This window comes from Pectinophora gossypiella, chromosome 7, assembly GCF_024362695.1.
Source record: "Pectinophora gossypiella chromosome 7, ilPecGoss1.1, whole genome shotgun sequence".
NCBI classification, from domain to species: Eukaryota; Metazoa; Arthropoda; class Insecta; order Lepidoptera; family Gelechiidae; genus Pectinophora; species Pectinophora gossypiella.
The window spans coordinates 16,673,348-16,692,283 of record NC_065410.1 but is presented as its reverse complement, the minus strand read 5'-3'; the positions used below and the strand labels follow the sequence as shown (position 1 = coordinate 16,692,283).

The following is an 18,936-nucleotide window of genomic DNA, read 5'->3' as shown; positions in this document are numbered from 1 at the left end:
TCAAAACACGAAATTACTTTGGACTTTGTTTGCAAAAGCACATGTGACGTCATCGAAAAACGTGATAAAATGTCGGACTTATTATTACGTTTTTCTTGATTAAAATTCATAAATAAGTTAAATAGAAAAAATAAAATGATATTCGTTAGTTTTAAATCTGACTTTATTTAGTAATCAGAATTTCATAATTTATCTTGAACCTACTACACGACCCAATTCTATCACTGAATGAAACAATAATTGAATGAAGATATTTCATGAACCGATTATAATCGGCTTATTACAAGGCATGATGTCGCTTACTTGCCGAGATCAACCACGGCTGCTTGCAACCTGCAATGAATTCTGACCTTGCTCCGGCTTACACTTGACATTTTGACAGCCCTGGACGAGACGCAGCGAGAGTGAGCCATGACTGTAATGATGCTAGCGATAGCCTGCGGTTGTGCTTGTGTGAAATAAAACGTTATATTCACTAGAGTTTTTGAGTGTCTTATTGTGGTGCACATTAATGGTTAAATTGTGATTTATAAAAAAAAATATTCATAAAAACAAAGTTCGTTGACGAGACTTCCCAGTAAGTAAGGATAGTACTTTATTTTATAAGTAAATATTATTATGTATTCATTTAAGTAAGTTGTATCTGTGGGAGACACGGCTTCCGTGCCTCACTTAGCAGGGTCCACAGAATACCAGCGTCGTAGCTCGCGCCGCGGCTTATGCTGAGTGAGGCCCTTTTATAAAGGACACCACCACCATCGTTGACCAGTCCATACACTCAATTATTTGTTGAATGTTGTCTTTTTATTTTTTATTATGTGTTTGATTGTAAGTTATGTGTTACTCCGTGTTTCATATTATATATTTGTTATTTATTTTATATTTGCTACTGTGGTGTCCCTTTATAATAAACGTTTCTTTCTTTCTTTCTACTTGTGTTGGGAATGACTCGCAATCTCCCTTTGGATGACACAATCGAAGAAGAAAAATAAATGCATGCAAAAATGAGAGAGCGTGGTGTTTGTGTGTGTATTTATAAACTAGAAGAAAGTAGCATAAAACCTCTTCCCCGCTAGACGTCATTTAATTTTGTCGAGGACATGTGTCGCCGGATACAAATTCTGATATCGGGCGACGTCATCCAATTTAGTATTTTTTTTGTAAATAGAATATCACACCCTAACGGGAAATAGGCATGATCTTATAAAATATCTATAAGTAGAATATTGAAATGAAATTATTATATAAACAGAAGTATAAAGACAGTGTCTGGATATGGGCAAGTAAGCGTACTTTAAGGACTTGTTTGTGAATTGAAAAATAAATACTACTTACTTAAAATACTCATTTTCACGTAGCACATACCTTTAACGAGGTGGAGTAAGAGTGCTTTTATGAATTCAGTATGACTGCAAGATTTCAAGTGTTTACGGCTCCGCAGCTTTGACAACGATTACAAGCGAACATTATGTTTAATTGACAAGTAAGTTTTTTTTTATAAATCGAACCTTTTAATGACGTGACTTATTGTACATTTACCGCAGATGACATTAACTACTTGAGCGGACAAATGGAGATAACAGGTCTGAGGGTCCCCAGTTGGGCGTGAACCTCGGTTCAGACCGTCGTCTGAGGGATTATAATATTTAAAAGAAATAATCGACTCTAGTGGGACGATAGCAATAAGTGCTGAATGAGGGAAAACGTCTACCCCGCCGGAGTGGTGGATATAGCGGGATAGATCGAACCCAGACTTCTAGATCATGACTCAAAAGCACTAACCACTATACCATGGACATTGACAACTGAGTTTACATGAACTCACCTGTCACTTTACTTTTACAATCATACATATCGTCTGACTCTCTTTATTATTACATTTGTTGGTTCTGTTCTGTGTACCGCCATCCTCTCGTTAAGGTCGCCCACTCTCGGCCGGATATGGTGCCGCCCACTGGTTTCCGTCACTGTCACGCACTCGTTACCCTTAAATTTATTACTTTCACATTATCAACGGAATCGGAACTTATTTTATTGATTTAACTCTAGGTTGAAAATTATTGAAAAGAATTTGCCATTGATGTGTTGATGTTGTGATGGTTTCTTTAAGATGCTCTCTTTCAAACTCGTAATTATTATATCTTCATCGTTTGTAGGCTTTAGGATTTACTTTTTTCGTAATTCAGTTAGTTGCATTCTACACTTTTTAATATCAAGAAAAGATTTCCTTGTTATTTATTCAAACTTTTCTTGATACACGCCAATTTACCTTAAGGGTAGGCAAATACCGCGGAATCCCAGTTACTATGATCCTGATGCACCACCTTCGCTTCTTTCACTCTCATCAGTTTTTATGCATGCTCGTCGGTTTAGAGTACTTTTGACCTGGTCTTTCTTTAAAACATCCTGGATTTGATCGCGGTATGTACGTTTACTGAGTAATTTAGCTGCCTAATATCAACCCGCATCATAATCTTTTTTTATGAATCTCCTTTCATTCATTCTCTCTTGATACACTGATAGTAAATTCACAGACATCTATTATCTTGATTGTAGAGACAGCTAGGTTTAGTTTTGTTTAAGTTTTACAAGTATAAATTACATTTGTATTAGTAATTTTGCAGTGACTACAAATTCTCATTATGATCTTATTATTTTTAGAGACAGGTAAGTTTAGTTTTGTTTATATTTTACAAGTTTAAATTATATTTATAATATAAAACAAATAATAATAATTATATTTATATATTTTTTGTTCTAATAAATAATATAAAGAATATTAATAAATAAAGAATATTATATTATTTATATTATTTTTATATATATTTATATATTTTGCAGTGACTACAAATTCTCTTTTAGATCTTATTGGTTTTTAAATATGATCCTCATTTTGTGTTGAATTTTTTGTCCACTCTATCTGACAACCCGGCTGTTATCAATGACTAACCCTGCAAGCATTGCATAACTTCAGGGTCGAATCTATCGATCCACTTTCGCCGCAAGGAAAAGAAAACAATTGTCAATATTTACGTAACAGCATATTTAATAGTTTATTTACAGTCCGAGCACGTCGCATGTCGATGGCGGCCATTTTGTAACATTCGACATATTGAATGCTGATCGGTGATAAAGTACTTACCCATTATTGCATAATGTTTGTACGCTTAGGGATAATTGGTGTGTTGTATATTGTAGCTATACTATATTTTGTAACTATAGATAAGGATAGATATATGACAACATAATAAACATTACATGACAGAAAACATTTACGAATGTAGAGATAGTGGTAATTAATTTAATAATTTGGACGTATATTTATAATGTAATTATTTTTAAGTTTAATAAATAGATAGATAAGTAAGTAATTTACGACAGAATATTTTTTAAATACACAAAAATAATACGAAGAAAAATATACAAGTAAGTAAATAAATCGTTCTTACAACAATAATACATTTGTACTTGTAATAAAACACATGCGTTCCTTAAATACCACGAGTTAGTCACGAAGGAAAATAAAGTTAAAGCCATATTCCTTATAATTTTACAAAACAACTCCAAAAACACTGACTAGCACTAACAAAAATACAAAATTCGTATAAAAACCTCGTTCGAGTCGCTTTGGGAATGAAAAAACCCTTACAAAATATAATAGAATTATTTGTACAATTCCTTTGCCTATGTCTATAACACGTGGTTGCTTAACCGGTGAAGTTGATGGAGTAGGAACCAGTGTTAGGGTCGAAGTTTTGGGCTGGGTGGCCGGTAAACGGGTTGAAGTTCTGAGGGTCCTGGTATTGATAATTTTGATTCTGATAATTCTGGTTCTGATACTGGTTCAATTGAGGAGTGTACGTTTGGAAGGAGAACTGCGGTTGCTGGTGGTAGACTTGACTCTGCGGCCTGTATTCCTGGTTGAACTGTTGAGGGGCTTGGTTGAAGAGGTTGCTCTGAGGCTGGCTGAAAAGACTGGTCTGCTGCGAGAAGACCGGAGAAGACCTGAATTGCGAAGGTTGAGGTTGATACTGCTGTTGATATTGAGGTCGCGGTCTTGGGGATTCAATCTGGTATTGATTCTGGGCTTGGTATTGTGGCTCCTGAGGCTGCGAAGGGCGGAGGAACTGCCTGAAAGCTCCTGAGGGGCGTGACGAAGCCTTGCCGTTGTATTTGGGGTCCTCGTAGATCTTAGGGTCTTCTCTGTATTGGCCGTCGTCTTCCTGGCCGTCGGTCAGCGCGTTGGTGGGGTTGTCGTTCAGTGTGGGCGGTGGTACCATGATACCAGCTCCTGAGGACAAGAATAACATGATATAAGCATAGATTCATATGTTCCCACATGAGTCGAACCCGGAACCTCACCAACCAACGCTCAACCACTGGACCATAGAGGCCGTTCGGCGGTAGAGGCGGTTCGAATATACATATCACAAAAATCAGTTTGTGATGCCTAGTTTGGTTAGGTCTGTCGGATTTTACGACATGCCCGGGAAGACAAGCAGCTGGACGTGTTCTATGTTTTTATTAGCTCCCAGAACAGCATAGAAGCAAAAAAAATTCCGACCGAGAATCGAACCTGGAATTGATGGGTTGTCGTTTAAAAAGTTGTAAACATATGTTTTTATTGTTAGCACCTATCTAACCAGTATCACATCTCCATCAAACTTGTTACTACATTTCCTTACTTCTGATCACATCTAATTAGTGATATCTTAATCTCGTTTCCTGTCTTGCGCAGTCGTAATATCAGTAATTATCACGTTAGATTATAGACGCCCAGCTCACGTCTCTAGGGTTATCAGGGCGTGAAGGTCAGTGCTTGCAGTTGTTCGGGTTATATTGTTTTAGTTGTGATCATTATTTGTTTTGTTGTGTGTTGGAAAGAATCTAATTTCACTTTTTGTATTGAATGGTAAGGCCGTCCATCTACATGTAAAAGGCCAAATCAAAGCAATAAAAAAAAAACAAAAAAAAGCAAATAAAGAGAATTTCTATTTCTATTTCAATTCACCTAAAAAGCCAAATTACTATTTGACATTTGTTTGCATTGCGCACTTACTTTTATGTGTATAAGTACGCAAATATCAAATTGCAATATAGCTTTTTGATAATAAATTGCTTCGATGTGACTTTTTTAACCCCATGTATGTAATTTTGAAGAAAGAATTCATTTCTTCCACATCGAAGCAATTTATCTAAAAAACCAATTTTACAATCTGACATATGCGCATATAAAAGTAAGTGCGCAATGTAAACAAATGTCAAATAGCAATAATTATTGCTTACTTAGATGAACTGCAACTATGGGGCCTTCTTAACCCCCCAGAACATGTTAATTTTCTAATTAGGTACGCATGCTTTCGTACATGAACATAAATTATCTCTCTCAACTTACAAAATACATATTCAACTTAATATTTCTAAAAAAATAAACAAGTTTACACCATACATGTGCACTTGCCAAACTAGAACAAAATACGAATACTAATGCCACAGAGCAAGGAAAATTACGCTCGGGCATTATTAGAGGCGAAAGTACTAACTTTTGGGTCGTCTAATTTTACGATTGGCTTATTGTCAAGCGGTCCCTGCATTTTATACAAATAACTTTTGGAATATACCATTTTGAAGACAATTCCTGACAATTATGAATTTAATATCTGTGTCGTGGATTACTCTAAACCCTCTATATAACATGGCGCACGCATGGCGCGGTTGACGTGCCGCTGCCCTTGAGGGTTGTTGAACCTAGAGGAGAGCTGATTTCTCATCAGGCCAAAGATGTGTGCGTGAACATGGGTTCAGGACAACATTATAGAGCTCTGACACGCTGCTTGTAAAAGACGCCTCTAGACTTAATCGAGCGAATTTTGATTCCATGCTCTGTGACGAACACAGACGATCTAAACCAAACTAAGTACTTGGTTGCTTTAACTGGAGCAGTTACTAGTCGCTTGCAACAGTTTTTGCCATAACATAACCCGCTTGGGAAACCTTTGAGGCTAACTAGTGTGAGATACGCCTCGGTGATAAGGATCCGCTTAAGGTTTTAGTTAGACGGGTTTATGTGATAATTCAAATTCAATTCAAATTCAAAAATATCTTTATTCAGTAGGTAACATAGTTACACTCTGAATCGTCAATTTTACATAACGAACGTCTCATCCGCCTAAAACTACTGCAGCTTCTCACAGTAGTTTTAGGCGATAATGACGACGTTCCCAAAGTGGGAACATTCCCTCGAAACAGCACTCACTAGACATACATACATAAACGGATGATGTCCTGTGTGGACTACCCAGGATGATGATAGTGTGATAAATCATCGAGACTTGGTTTACAAGTTGTTTGTTTATTTTTGTTTTTTTGAGGACTTATGGTTTAGTGTATTATTAGCTTAGCAGTTATGTTATATTATACAGGGTGTTAGTGACATCGTAACGAATACTCAGAGGGATGATTCAGGCCATGATTCTGAGTTAATATCAAGTGGAATTTTCCGTCGCAAAATTCATGTTATTTTTTTAGTTTTTTTTAATTATTTTCCATTCTATACTTTTGCGATAGAAAATTCCACTTGATATTAACTCAGAATAATCAGCTGAATCATCCCTCACAGTATTCGTTACGATGTCACTTACACTCCATACAAGTACATACAGTAGCCATACAAGTAGGTATGGGTGTTAGTGAAACCGTAACGAATACTGAGGGGGATGGTTCAGACCATGATTCTGAGTTGATATCAAGTGGAATTTCGTGTCAAAAAATTCATGAAAATTTTTCTTTTCTTTTTAATTATTTTCCAATCCATACTTTTGCGACGGAAATTTCTACTTGATATCAACTCAGAATCATGGCCTGAACCACCCCTCAAAGTTTTCGTTACGATGTCACTAACACCCTGTATTACTTATGTATTTATTCCCTAAAGATTAGAAAGAAGAAAACTTCCAATCAAAACTGCCCTTTTCCAACTGGAGCAGAAATCAGAATCATTTATTCAACGTAATAAAATTATCATGGATAAACTTGTTGAAGGTCTATACTGACCTTCATTTCAACATGTTTGAATTTACGTCATTTTGCAAGGTGTTATGGCTGAGGAGAAGAAATGACAAGAAACTGCAACAGCAACACATCTTTTTGAAACCAATGAGGGTATACATTACAAGTTATTTAATAACTAGAGGAACGCATTCAATACCAGACATTTTTATCATTTGGGTAGTCATTAATCTTATAATAAGCTTTTTTACATAAAGTAAGCTTTACATAAGCTTTAAAATTTTCTGACAAATGACAATGGGCACATTTGAATGAAACTTGGTCCAAGAACCTCCACTGATGAGACTTATATGTAATGAAAGCTTATACTTTCCCTATGATTCTGGCAAAGTTCTACCAAATTCTGTTCCGGGGTTCTTTTTCTACAGCCATGTTTGTCCTGGCTAAAAATGTGATAAAATACAGTGGGGGACTAAAATCGACTCAAGATTTGTTGCTCAGTAACTAAATCTACATAGCCAGGACAAACACGGCCGTAGAAAAAGAATCCCGGAACAGAATCTGATAGAACTTCGCTAGAATCATAGGGAAAGTATAAGCTTTCATTACACATAAGTCTCATCAGTGGAGGTTCTTGGACCAGTTTCGCCCATTCTCCTTTAAAATATTATCTGGTATTTTATTGCCTCCCTGAGCAGTGTTGTCCGACTATAAAAACAAAAGAAGATCAACCAGCTTACCTTGCGGCTCGAACCCTCTCTTGCTGCTCGCCCCGTAGGAGATCTCCCTCAACTTGCCCCCCTCGTCCACATACCCATACTTCCCCGCCACGTCTCCATTGGGATACTTCGTCTCAATCTTAAATGATCCGTCAGCGGCTTCATAGCCGTAGCTGTATGAGCCGTCGTCATTCTGGCGGTTGATCTGCTTCAGAATTGGCACGGGGGTCGTCGTGGGACCTTGCGGGCCTTGGGCGAACGTGCAGGCGAGCACCGTTGTGAAGAGGAGGGTCTGGAAAGACAGAAATAGTGGGTTTTAGTCATCATCATTACCAGCCCATTAACGTCCCCACTGCTGAGGCACGGGCCTTCCCTATGGATGGATAGGGAGATCATCGGGCCTTAAACCATCACGCGGGCCCAGTGTGGATTGGTGGTTATGCACGACTGCTAATGCAGCCGGGACCAACGGCTTAACGTGCCTTCCGAAGCACGGAGGAGCTCGAGATGAAAACTTTTTTTTTGTGGTCACCCATCCTATGACCGGCCTTGAGCGCGTTAACCGCTGCGCCACCGAGCTCCTCGAGTTTTAGTCACTGATATCCTATAACATACATACATAACCTCACGTCTATTTCCCACCGGAACAAGCAGAGACTTTGGAATTCCATTTGCTTCGATCCTGACACACTTCTCTTGATTCCGCCACATTCATCAATCGCTTCATACACGCACGCCGGTTCAGAGTAGATCGTACTGAACCTTTTCTAAGGACATCTCTAATTTGTACACTGCACGTACCTTTCTCTACAGGGGTAGGGCGCAAGTGACAACGTAGCAAATATTGAGGGGGATGACTGAGACGAATTGTAGCGTTGACAGCGACTTTCCGAATGGCGACCCGCGCTACGGCGAGTCTCTTTGCGGCGAGTGGCCTTATTTTCCCTCTACGTCGAGCGAGTTTTGATGGAATTTCTTGCCGGAAATTTTAGTGGCTTTTTTATTATTTTCAGTTTTACTCTTGATATTTATCAATTTAGAATCATGGTCTGAATCATCCGTCAAAGTTTTCGTTACGACATCACTAACACTCTGTATGTAGTAGGTAAGTATAGTATAAATTGTTTGTTATATGCTTTCAAGTGAGACTTTTAATCAATAAAACAAGTGACAACCTGAGTCACAAGCTTTTTAATTATAATTCTCCGCCAGTACAATTACAACCTTCCAACACAGATTACATTCACTAATAAGCGTATCATAAACGGCGTAGTTACAACAGTGCAAGTGTTCGCCTTGATCTTGTGTGTGACGCAATGTGCGCACGCGCCACCGATGTACTATTAACACGTTACTGTGTTGTTTGGCGCGGATTTAGAAAAGCTTTTGAGTTTACTTTTTATATAAAAAAAACTGCGCTGTCTGTCTATCCGCTAAAAGCTTTATACGTCTGCTGTCCCTAAACGAGAATTACGATTTACGACTGTAACCTAAAAGAACATAGGATAGTTTATACCGAAAATCGCTCCCTAAGGGGACGGAAAAAACGTGCAGCGCGCAATAACCATAGTCCACGCGGACAATGACGCGGACGGAGATCTAGTCTATAGTATGTAGTATATAAATATATATGTATATACAGGGTGTTAGTGACCTTGTAATGAAAACTTTGAGGGATGATTCAGGCCATGATTCTGAGTTGATATCAAGTGGAACTTGAATTGGAAAATAATTTTAAAAAACATTTGATATCCACTCAGAATCATGGTCTGAATCATCCCTGTCGTCGTCGCACGACGCAGTCGTGCACACTGCGTGATAGCATATAACTAGTACATTTCAATGTTTTATGTTACAGCACTTTACAGGAAATAAAACCGGTTTTTAAACTTGTTCTGTTACTTATTAGTTTGAGTTTAATTATTGTTATTAAGTACAAGTATTAATTATGGTATTACACAGCAAAAATCTCCACCTACGAAGTGATAAAGCTTTTTAAGTCGTGATATTTTTGTTCTAGTCAAATCAGATACTTTTTACTAAAATCATACATGTCATAACTATGGAATTGTATGAAAACGCAACCTGTGATATTATAAAAAAACGTGACAAAATGTCGAACTTATTCTAATATCTTTCTTCATTAAAATTTATAAATAGGTGAATTATAAAATAGAAACGTTTTTGTCAGCTTTAGATCTATCTCTATTTAGTAATCAGAATTTCATAATTTATCTTTGACCTAGGAAACTATCGATCTACCTGCTAATTTGATCAGTCTTCCCGTGATCATGGCACTTGCAACAGTGTTGAAATATCGGGAGTCTCATATCCCTGATTTTAACGCGGTAAGAACCCGGAATTGTGTATTTTAATTATGATAATAACCGCGTCAACTTCAAAAATTGAATTTTATTTTTCATAGTTATAATATAGGTAGTCTATAGTCTTTTCATTAAGTGTCCCATCACTAGTCATTAAGTGACCAGCAACTGGTCATTAACTGACCATCAATCAAATGACACAGGTGACAATTTCCACGAATTCCGAGATATTATCGTTAAAGGAACTGTTGCCTTCTCATTGAGGAGAATGTCCTACGGCCTTGAACACAGACAGACAAACTGTAGTTATTTATATATACATCTTATGTATTGATGTCGATAGTATAACCATTACAGTACAGGATGGCGGTAAAAATAGATTTGGTTTTCAATAGTTTTTGTGACACCTAACACAGGATTACCAACTACAAATATAAAGAGCAGTTTAAAGATGACATAGTTATCTGAAATAAAGACCATACCTACTTACTTAAAGCGATAACAAATTGCCATCAACCCGTCACAGAAGGTCAAGAAACGGCGACAACCACGCGTTTACTTATAAGGTTAACCTAATAATTAACTTGTTGAATAAATCCGTATTTGCCTTCATAATAATACAAGGAAAAGTTATTTAAGAATAACTTGAAATATTAGCGAAAGGATGCTTGTGCGTAGTAGTGATACAGATAATACATAACATAAACTGCCTACATAAGTCCCTCTGCTGGGCACAGGCCTCCCCTCAATCAACCGGAGGGGGTATGGAGCATACTCCACCACGCTGCTCCACTGCGGGTTGGTCGAGGTGTTATTTTTACGGCTAATAGCCGGGACCAACGGCTTGATGTGCCCTCCGAAGCACGGAATCATCTTACTTTTTCGGACAATCAGGTGATTCAAGCCTGAAAAGTCCTTACCAAACAAAGGACAGTCTCACAAAGTGATTTCGACAATGTCCCCATCGGGAATCGAACCCGGACCTCCAGATCGTGAGCCTAACGCTCTTACCAGTAGTAATACAATACAATACAATTCAATACAAAATATACTTTTTGCACCAAAATAAACCGGGTGAGAGCCTTCAGCGCTCCCCATTTGTCCGGCCAAGTAGTTAATGCCATCTGCGGCAAATCTACAATAAGTCACGTGAAAAAAAAAAGCACCAAAATAAACAGAAATAATAACAAAAGACTCTTATTATTAACTCATCATCATATCGTGTGGGTTGTGAGGTGGACTACCGACCTCATCAACCCTGGTGTCAGGGTTATTACTGAGCCGCCAAAGGCCCCTGACATTATTAACTAATAATGTATATTACTAGTTTAGAGTCTTTTGTAATTATTTTTTATTAACTAATAATGTATATTATTAGTTTATTAGTGATATTAATGGTGAATAATTGGTGTTTCTACTCTTTGACAATTTAACAAATGACTATTTTTTCATCAACTTTTAAAGCTTAAAAATAATACATTTCTACTCGCGTCTCCATCCGCGTAGGTAAGCTTCGTTTATCGCGCGCGACACGTATTCTTTTTCCGCCCCTTTTTCATCTCCGGAAATTATACCATAAGATATAATTTCCGGCTTAAAGCTATCCTATGTTCTTCCCTGGGAAGAACTGTCTCCTTACCAAATTTCATCTAAATCGATTCAGCAGTTTAAGCGTGAATATGTGACAGAAAAAGTTACAGTTACTTTTAAATTTATAATATGCGTTCGCTAGTGTGAATATTATAACGGACTTCATTCAGCATAAGTGCCATACCTCACTAGGACGCCATAGTAGCGCTATCACGTAGCAGTTGTCACCATAACTGTACGCATTTTGTTTGTGGCGCGAACGTGGTTGCGGCACTATGATGTCCTAGTGAAATAGGGCCGGAAACGGGATAACGCTAGGGAGATGGCTACGTATAGAATGGTAATTCTTCGCCCCGCACCAATTCGTATCAGACGCTACCTCACCCCCTCTGGGTCTTATTTAAGTCTGCTAAGGAGCAAGGGGAAGCGCGCAGACTGTTGTTTTGTGATTAAATAATGTTTGACCTCCTTTTATATAAACAGGATACAGCACTTCGGCCAGTAAACATCTCACTTCACATTTTCGTGACTAAAATATAGTTCAAACAGTTGCCAAAGTTAAGCAATGTTATAGAATGAATTGTTTTACAATCTATAGACAATCTTAGTAGACCTTGCTCGGTATTTTATTGCAACTCCAACATGAATCAAATATTGCTATTGTTTATACGTGCTCAACGATAATTGAAACGTTTCCAAATAGTTGGGATTTTTTGAAAAGGCTTTTTAATCGAACAATTTTAATATTTCGATTTGACAATAGAATAATTGATTGATCAATTAGTACCTACATAATACATTAACATTATACTTATGTATAACATACCAAACACACAACAACATAAGATTATTTCATGAGAACCTGTAATCAGAGGCCTTAACCAAATTGTAAACAAGAGGCTAGTTAAATCAATTACTTTTTACTAAACGTCAAAACACGAAATTACTATGTGACAAAGCACACTGTGACGTCATAGAAAAACGTGACAAAATGTCAGACTTATTATTACGTTTCATCTTGATTAAAATCCATAAATAAGTTAAAATAGAAAAAAGAAAATGTTTTTCGTTAGTTTTACATCTATGCTTATTTAGTAATCAGAATTCAATAATTTATCTTGAACCTACTACACGACCCAATTACGAAAACCAAAAGTTTTTTTAATAACTACTTGGCCGGGGAAAACGATAAAGACAGTGAAAAAAATATGGAATTGAGTAGTTTTCTAGGTTGAAATAAATTAGGAAATCCTGATACTTAACTAAATAAAGACAGATTTAAAGGTGCCGAAAAACATTATATTTTTCTATTTAAGTAATTTATTAATTATAATCAAGAAAAACGTAATAATACGCGACATCTCCGAAAAGCTTCAAGAGAGCAGGCTCCGTTGGTTTGGGCACGTAAAAAGAAGACCTCCAGATTATGTGGGTAATGTTACAGCCAATCTAAACATACCAGGGCTTAGACCAAGAGGACGACCAAAAACAAGATGGGCGGATGTGGTCAAAAAGGACCTGTGTATGTGCAATGTCTCCGAGAACGACACGTCCGATAGAGCGAAGTGGAAGAGAATTACGAAGAAGGCAGACCCCACCATCAGATGGGAATAATAAATGCCAAGGAGAGAGAGAGAGAGAAAAACGTAATAATAGTCCGACATTTTATCACGTTTTTTTATGACGTCACAGTGTGTTTTTTATAGAAATTCCATAGTAATTTATATGAAAAAGCATATTATAATTGACTAGTTGGAATTTGACATGTCACCTTAGATAAATCAATCCAGTACATTATATTCGATTACACTGTAATTTTTCGTAATCGTTTACAACTTAGCTAATGCTGCAGTTTTTTCTTTGAGTTGGAAAGTCAAGTAGGCAGTTGCTTTTATAAAACACTGGACTTGTACAATCTTAAGGTTAGGTTAGCGAACTATGTGAAAATAGAATAAAGCTAGGGAGATTATGATAATGGCCACACTATCTGATATTTCAATATGCTAACAGCTAATGTGCTTTATAAAAAATATGTTAAATAAAGAATGTATAATTACACTTAGGTGTGTTTTTGTATTTCAAAAACGCAGTAAAAGGCGAAATAGAGTAACTTTTTATAACTACAGGATATTAGGCAAAAACATGTCTCAATCGCGAATTCGATATTTAAACTCGTGCAAATAACAAGTCTAGCTGCAAAAAAAGTTAATTAACCTATTAAAGTACACTTTAAAAATAATGTTACACATCTAAATAGTTAAAATATAAGCAATAAAATTAATTTATCACGTAATTTTATTTATAATTAGACAAATTATTACCTATTAAAACATTTCTAAATTAAATAAGTAGTTTATTGCTCGAGATTTCGACCTTAACACGAATATTTTCATCAGTTATCTATTAGAACGTCAAATAGCGGGTTATTCAATGGATGGAGCAAAAAATGACCTTTATTCCTTAGCAGTGCATACATTAGGGCCACCAGTTGATATTGAGTATCAGATACGGAGACCGCATTCCTTTCTGTAACGTTTATACACGGTGCGTGATAATGAGCACAGCATCGCGCCTGCATTCCCGAAGAGGTAGGCAGACTTGTATACAAAGCATATAGACTTTTGGCTTCGAGCGGCTTGCGCATTTGCCACAGACAAAGATAGGGAAACGGATTCGTAGGAAAAACAAGAAACGGAATTTGGAAGAAGGATCAGCGGGTTTAGCACCGTAAGCGCGCGACTCTTTTTCGCTTCGACATACTTCACCCGTCACTCTCTCACAGTACTGCACAGAAAGAGACAGACGATCTCTGTCGCGGCGAGAAAGAGTCGCGTGCTTACGGTGCTAAGCCCGCTGAAAGGTGAAGGATAAAATAAATATACCGGGAATTCTATATAGAATAAAAAAGCATATAGGTTACTTTTATAAGACGTGACTTATACCGGTAAGGGTTATATATATTTTTTTTTAATTTGTTGGCCTGGTTACAAAGACCTTTAGGCCAAAGTGTTATATCTGTCAAAGTACGTAAGCTAGTGTTGTGTTCATTACCATAGTAATGTATCTGTCTTGATTAGGTCGTTTTTTTTCTATATAGCACTACTAAACACGACCTTGTGACCCTCTTGTGTGTTCAACCCTGCAAGTAACAAAGCGCAAAGATGCACTCAAGTAAACAAACAAATCCTTCATAACAATTTGTTATCGTTAACAAAAAAATAATGCTATCACTCAAGCGTATCAACATTAACACAATTAGTAACAGATATTATCTAACAATGGCTGACAATTTGCATAAACCTGTGTCGAACCCAGGACTAATTCAATGACAACCGGTAACCATTGGACATTACTATGCATGAGAGGAAAGTACAGTAGCTTACAGTGAGGCAACGTGCTTGTATGAGCTTGTTAAGCAATGTGTTTTCAAAAAGAATTTTAAGGTTGAGGTCACTGAAGAACGGAGGCCAATCTGCTTCTCTGGAGTAAGTATAGAGCAAAAACATAGAGTACGTTCAGCTGCTCATCATTCCGGACATGAAATAAATCATTGTAGAAAGATCCGTGGTTCGGAAGGCACGTTAAGCCGTTGGTCCCGGTTATAACTTACTGATGTAAGTAAATAGTCGCTACATGAGTCATGTCAGGGGACTTTGGCGGCTCAATAGCAACCCTGGCTCCAGGATTGATGAGGTTTGTAATCCACCTCTCAACCCACACGATAGAAGAAGACTACGAATCTATTGAAGAATGCTACACCGACAAGAGCGTATCTCTTAAATTAGTGACGCGTGTGACAATTTTTCATCGCATTCCGCAACTGAAATTCCGGGTAAGAGCTCACAATGCTCCCCAATTGTCCGGCCAAGTAGTTAATTCTGCGAGGCAAGCCTAAAATAAGTTACATGGCTGAAACTATGCAGTTCCACGTAATAGTTCCGACAACTTTAATCGCAACACTACATCTGCATTTGTTTATATTCCATTTAACATAATCAAAATCCAGTACGCAACGTCCATTGGAATGCAAAACGCATACCGTAGCAGGTTACTGGGGTGTGGGCGTGCCACTTGCGAAACCACCGTAACCTATACCTAGCCTAATATTTAGACCAGCGGTTCCCAAAGTGTGCTCCGTAGCGCAAAAAGGAACAATAGGCGCTTCTATTTATACTCCGGTTATTATTATTGCGTACGGCAAAAAAAAAAACAATATGCTAACAAAATAAAATAAAATATCCTACGTGTATCATATATCCAGTTTAAGCTCCCTCAACCAAGTCCGTCAACTGGGAACCGCGGTGGAGAGGGCACTCGTTCACTATATGTGATTCTTCTCCGGTATATTCTTGTTTCTAAACTGTGGCGAAGCAAAAGATCCTATATGTTTGGCCGCAATTATGTACGTGTGTATGCACGTCTTTTCCCTCCTAACTCCTAAAATTTATATTTTTATTCTATCGTGTGGGATGTAATGAGCAATTTCCAGGAATTCGACTTAACTTTAACTATGTAGCTGCTATGCTGAATTAGGAAAGAATAAAAGACAGCGTCCTAGCCAGTTTAAAATCTATTATGTGCAATCGGGTCAATATTACAGAAATTAAAAAATCTTCCGCATGAAATTTTTTTGTATGATAAAAATATATGTGTGTTAAAAATATTAAAAGTTAAATGATATTTACGTACATAAGAGTTTGTACTGAATGTTTTAGGAGCAAAATAATATTCGATCGTGACAAAAAAGAAATTTGGTGAGGGCGACGGCTTGACGGTCAAGAGCTTTTAAATTGGCAACGACGATAGTTATTTCCCTCAGACGCCATTGGCAAGACAAACGGAGAGCGCTGCTCTCACTTGTCAAATTCGATATCGACACCCTCTGTCGATATCGATTTTGTGTCATTTCTAAATTGATGGATCATGATATGAGCAATGATGGGCTGATCATCATCATTATCATAACCATTTTAAGGGTGAATATTAAAAGTGGCTGCAAGGTTCCTTCTGATTATTTGTCTTCTGACACTCTGCCCATTTTGGATTAATGGCGTGAGTATAATGTTCAACTAGCTAAGGGTCCCAGACAAATTGCTTAACTTCTAAGTCCGCCCCAAACTAAAAAATGTTTGAGAACCCCTGATCTAGGCTTTATAACTAGATCAACAGGAAGAAAATCAACGGTTGCTACCGGCAATATAACGAAATGTAATCACCAATCATTGGAAACATTTACGTCATATAATCATTTATTTCTATGTAATTTTACTCGATTACATTTATTACATCAGTAGAAAAAAATCTTATGTCAAAATGTAACTGGAAAGAAGATGGATTGTTAAGTCTCTTTAATTCTTATAGCAAAAAGTTTGTATACTATTTTTATGTAAAGCTTATTTAGTTTTTTACGAAACAAGGTTATAATTTATAATTTAAAAAGAAATAAGAACAAACACTGGCCGTTTTGACTCAAAAAAATTGTCAACAAGGCCTTTTGCGTAAAAAATAAATAAAATAAAAAGTAAAAATCAAAAGGCTTTTAAAACATTTTTTAAAATTAAACAGACAGTATTATTTTATTTTTATTTAGTTATTATATGTATAGTTATTTTATTTCGATTTATTTTTGCCTTGATATTTTATTTGTTAATTTACATTACATACCTTCTTAACAGTTATAAGTACATGGCCATCGCGTTACATTAAAATGTAGTCCTTCATTTGTTGTTGGTACTCTTATGTCGAATTATTTAGATATTTAGTTAGTTACAATAACTACTATGAGTGATAGATAAGTTGAAATTCACCATAATGTGTAGCAACTAAACGTTCGGACAATGAGATAATGGATTGCCTACAAAGCCTCTAATCTTCCATCTTGTTAACAATTACTAGGAATGTTGCACCAAGAAAATTATTAAATACCTATGTACTCTATTATGAAGTCGTGAGAAAACGTATGAAATGTATGTATGGGAAACGATGTGAAGTAAGCATCAGCTAATTACGGGTAAAAGGCAGAATAATGTTTTGTTCCTGTACCGAATTGTAAGAAAATATATAATTAACGTTTTTATGACGTGCGAATTTGGTGATGATTGTTTACATAAAGATCTTATTAAATAATTATTAACAAAAAGCTTTGCTAAGGAACAATAGTCTTATTGAAACGTCGATCAAACTTAAGTATTTGATTTTTCACAAAAAATGCTAGGGTTAAAAGTTTTGTTTAGCTTGGATGACGTAACAAGAATCTAACTATCGTAATGCGGTATCATAATGAAAGATAAATAATGATAATTCAACTTTAGATCGATGATTGAGTAAGACAAAAGTAGGTTATTTCGATCGAAAATCACTTTTATAAGCATCTAAATAATTAAATTGATTTCTAAACTTTTCATTTTTATTGACACACTGTTTTTCCAATTTCCCGAACTTTTTCATCGCAAGTGAGAATCCTCCTAAAAATACCGAATTATTTAACAGGTTATAAAATGTTCGTATCATCCTTCATAAATACTGACCTTCAAAACAAACATGGCGTCCTTTATTCTCGTACGAAAACTTAACTGTCAAACTTTCCCGCGTTTTCCCAGCAATGGCGTCGCTCACCAAAGAGTTTGTACACACGTCTGCGCGCCGTTCGGCCGGCACCTGTATTTATAATGTCGTTCATTTCGTTACAACAGCGGGCCTTAAATATTGTTATGCGGTGTGTGTTGTTACACCCAATGGTTTTGTAACATTACACCCTTCTTGTGATCCAATTTTGCTATGACACCAGTAATTCGTAATTGACATTGATATCCTGTTTACAAGCTACTTACCTCTAAAGTTCGCTGTTTTAGGGATCTAAAATAAACAATCAAACGAGACCAAAATCTCGACTGTTACATGTAAGTAAGTTTTAAATTGCTTTAAAGGTCTAATCCAAGTGTGCATGCAATCTTAGAACAAATATCAGGAGTGATTGGGAATTCACTTGCGACTCTACCTAAACGTTTATAAACTTTATGAAATATAATTTGGTCTAAAGAATGAAGACAAAACCTGGGAAGATCTACATGTCATAACCACATCAAGCTTTATCTGATTCAAGACAGGTAGAGAAGATTTATCGCAAGCAGTAAGTAGGTACAATATTTGCACATTTCTTCCGCGTCATCGAACACATCATTCATTATCCTCTTTACGGAATGTACTGTGGGAAATATGAAGGGGTTGGACCTTATTACACAAATACACCTATTTTTAGAACAATTTCAGTTTTGTGGCATTACAATGTCCCTCTG

General features: G+C 36.6%; 1 protein-coding gene across 1 annotated transcript; it reads right to left on the bottom strand.

The window, feature by feature from the left end:
- Positions 1–3,019: 3,019 nt before the first annotated feature.
- On the bottom strand, positions 3,020–18,296 carry LOC126368476 (uncharacterized). The gene is made up of 3 exons (XM_050012496.1): positions 18,169–18,296; positions 7,749–8,019; positions 3,020–4,291 (listed from the first exon to the last, which is right to left on the bottom strand). Exons 1-3 carry the CDS (start codon positions 18,181–18,183, stop codon positions 3,708–3,710), a joined length of 870 nt encoding a protein of 289 aa, XP_049868453.1. The 5' UTR covers positions 18,184–18,296; the 3' UTR covers positions 3,020–3,707.
- Positions 18,297–18,936: the final 640 nt, after the last annotated feature.

What these genes read in the sequence shown, in the direction of transcription:
- LOC126368476 (XM_050012496.1), bottom strand. An exon ending in GAGAGGGTTCGAGCCGCAAG is followed by an intron (nt 4,292 to 7,748) that starts GTAAGCTGGTTG and finishes TCTTGTCCTCAG; the next exon opens with GAGCTGGTATCATGGTACCA.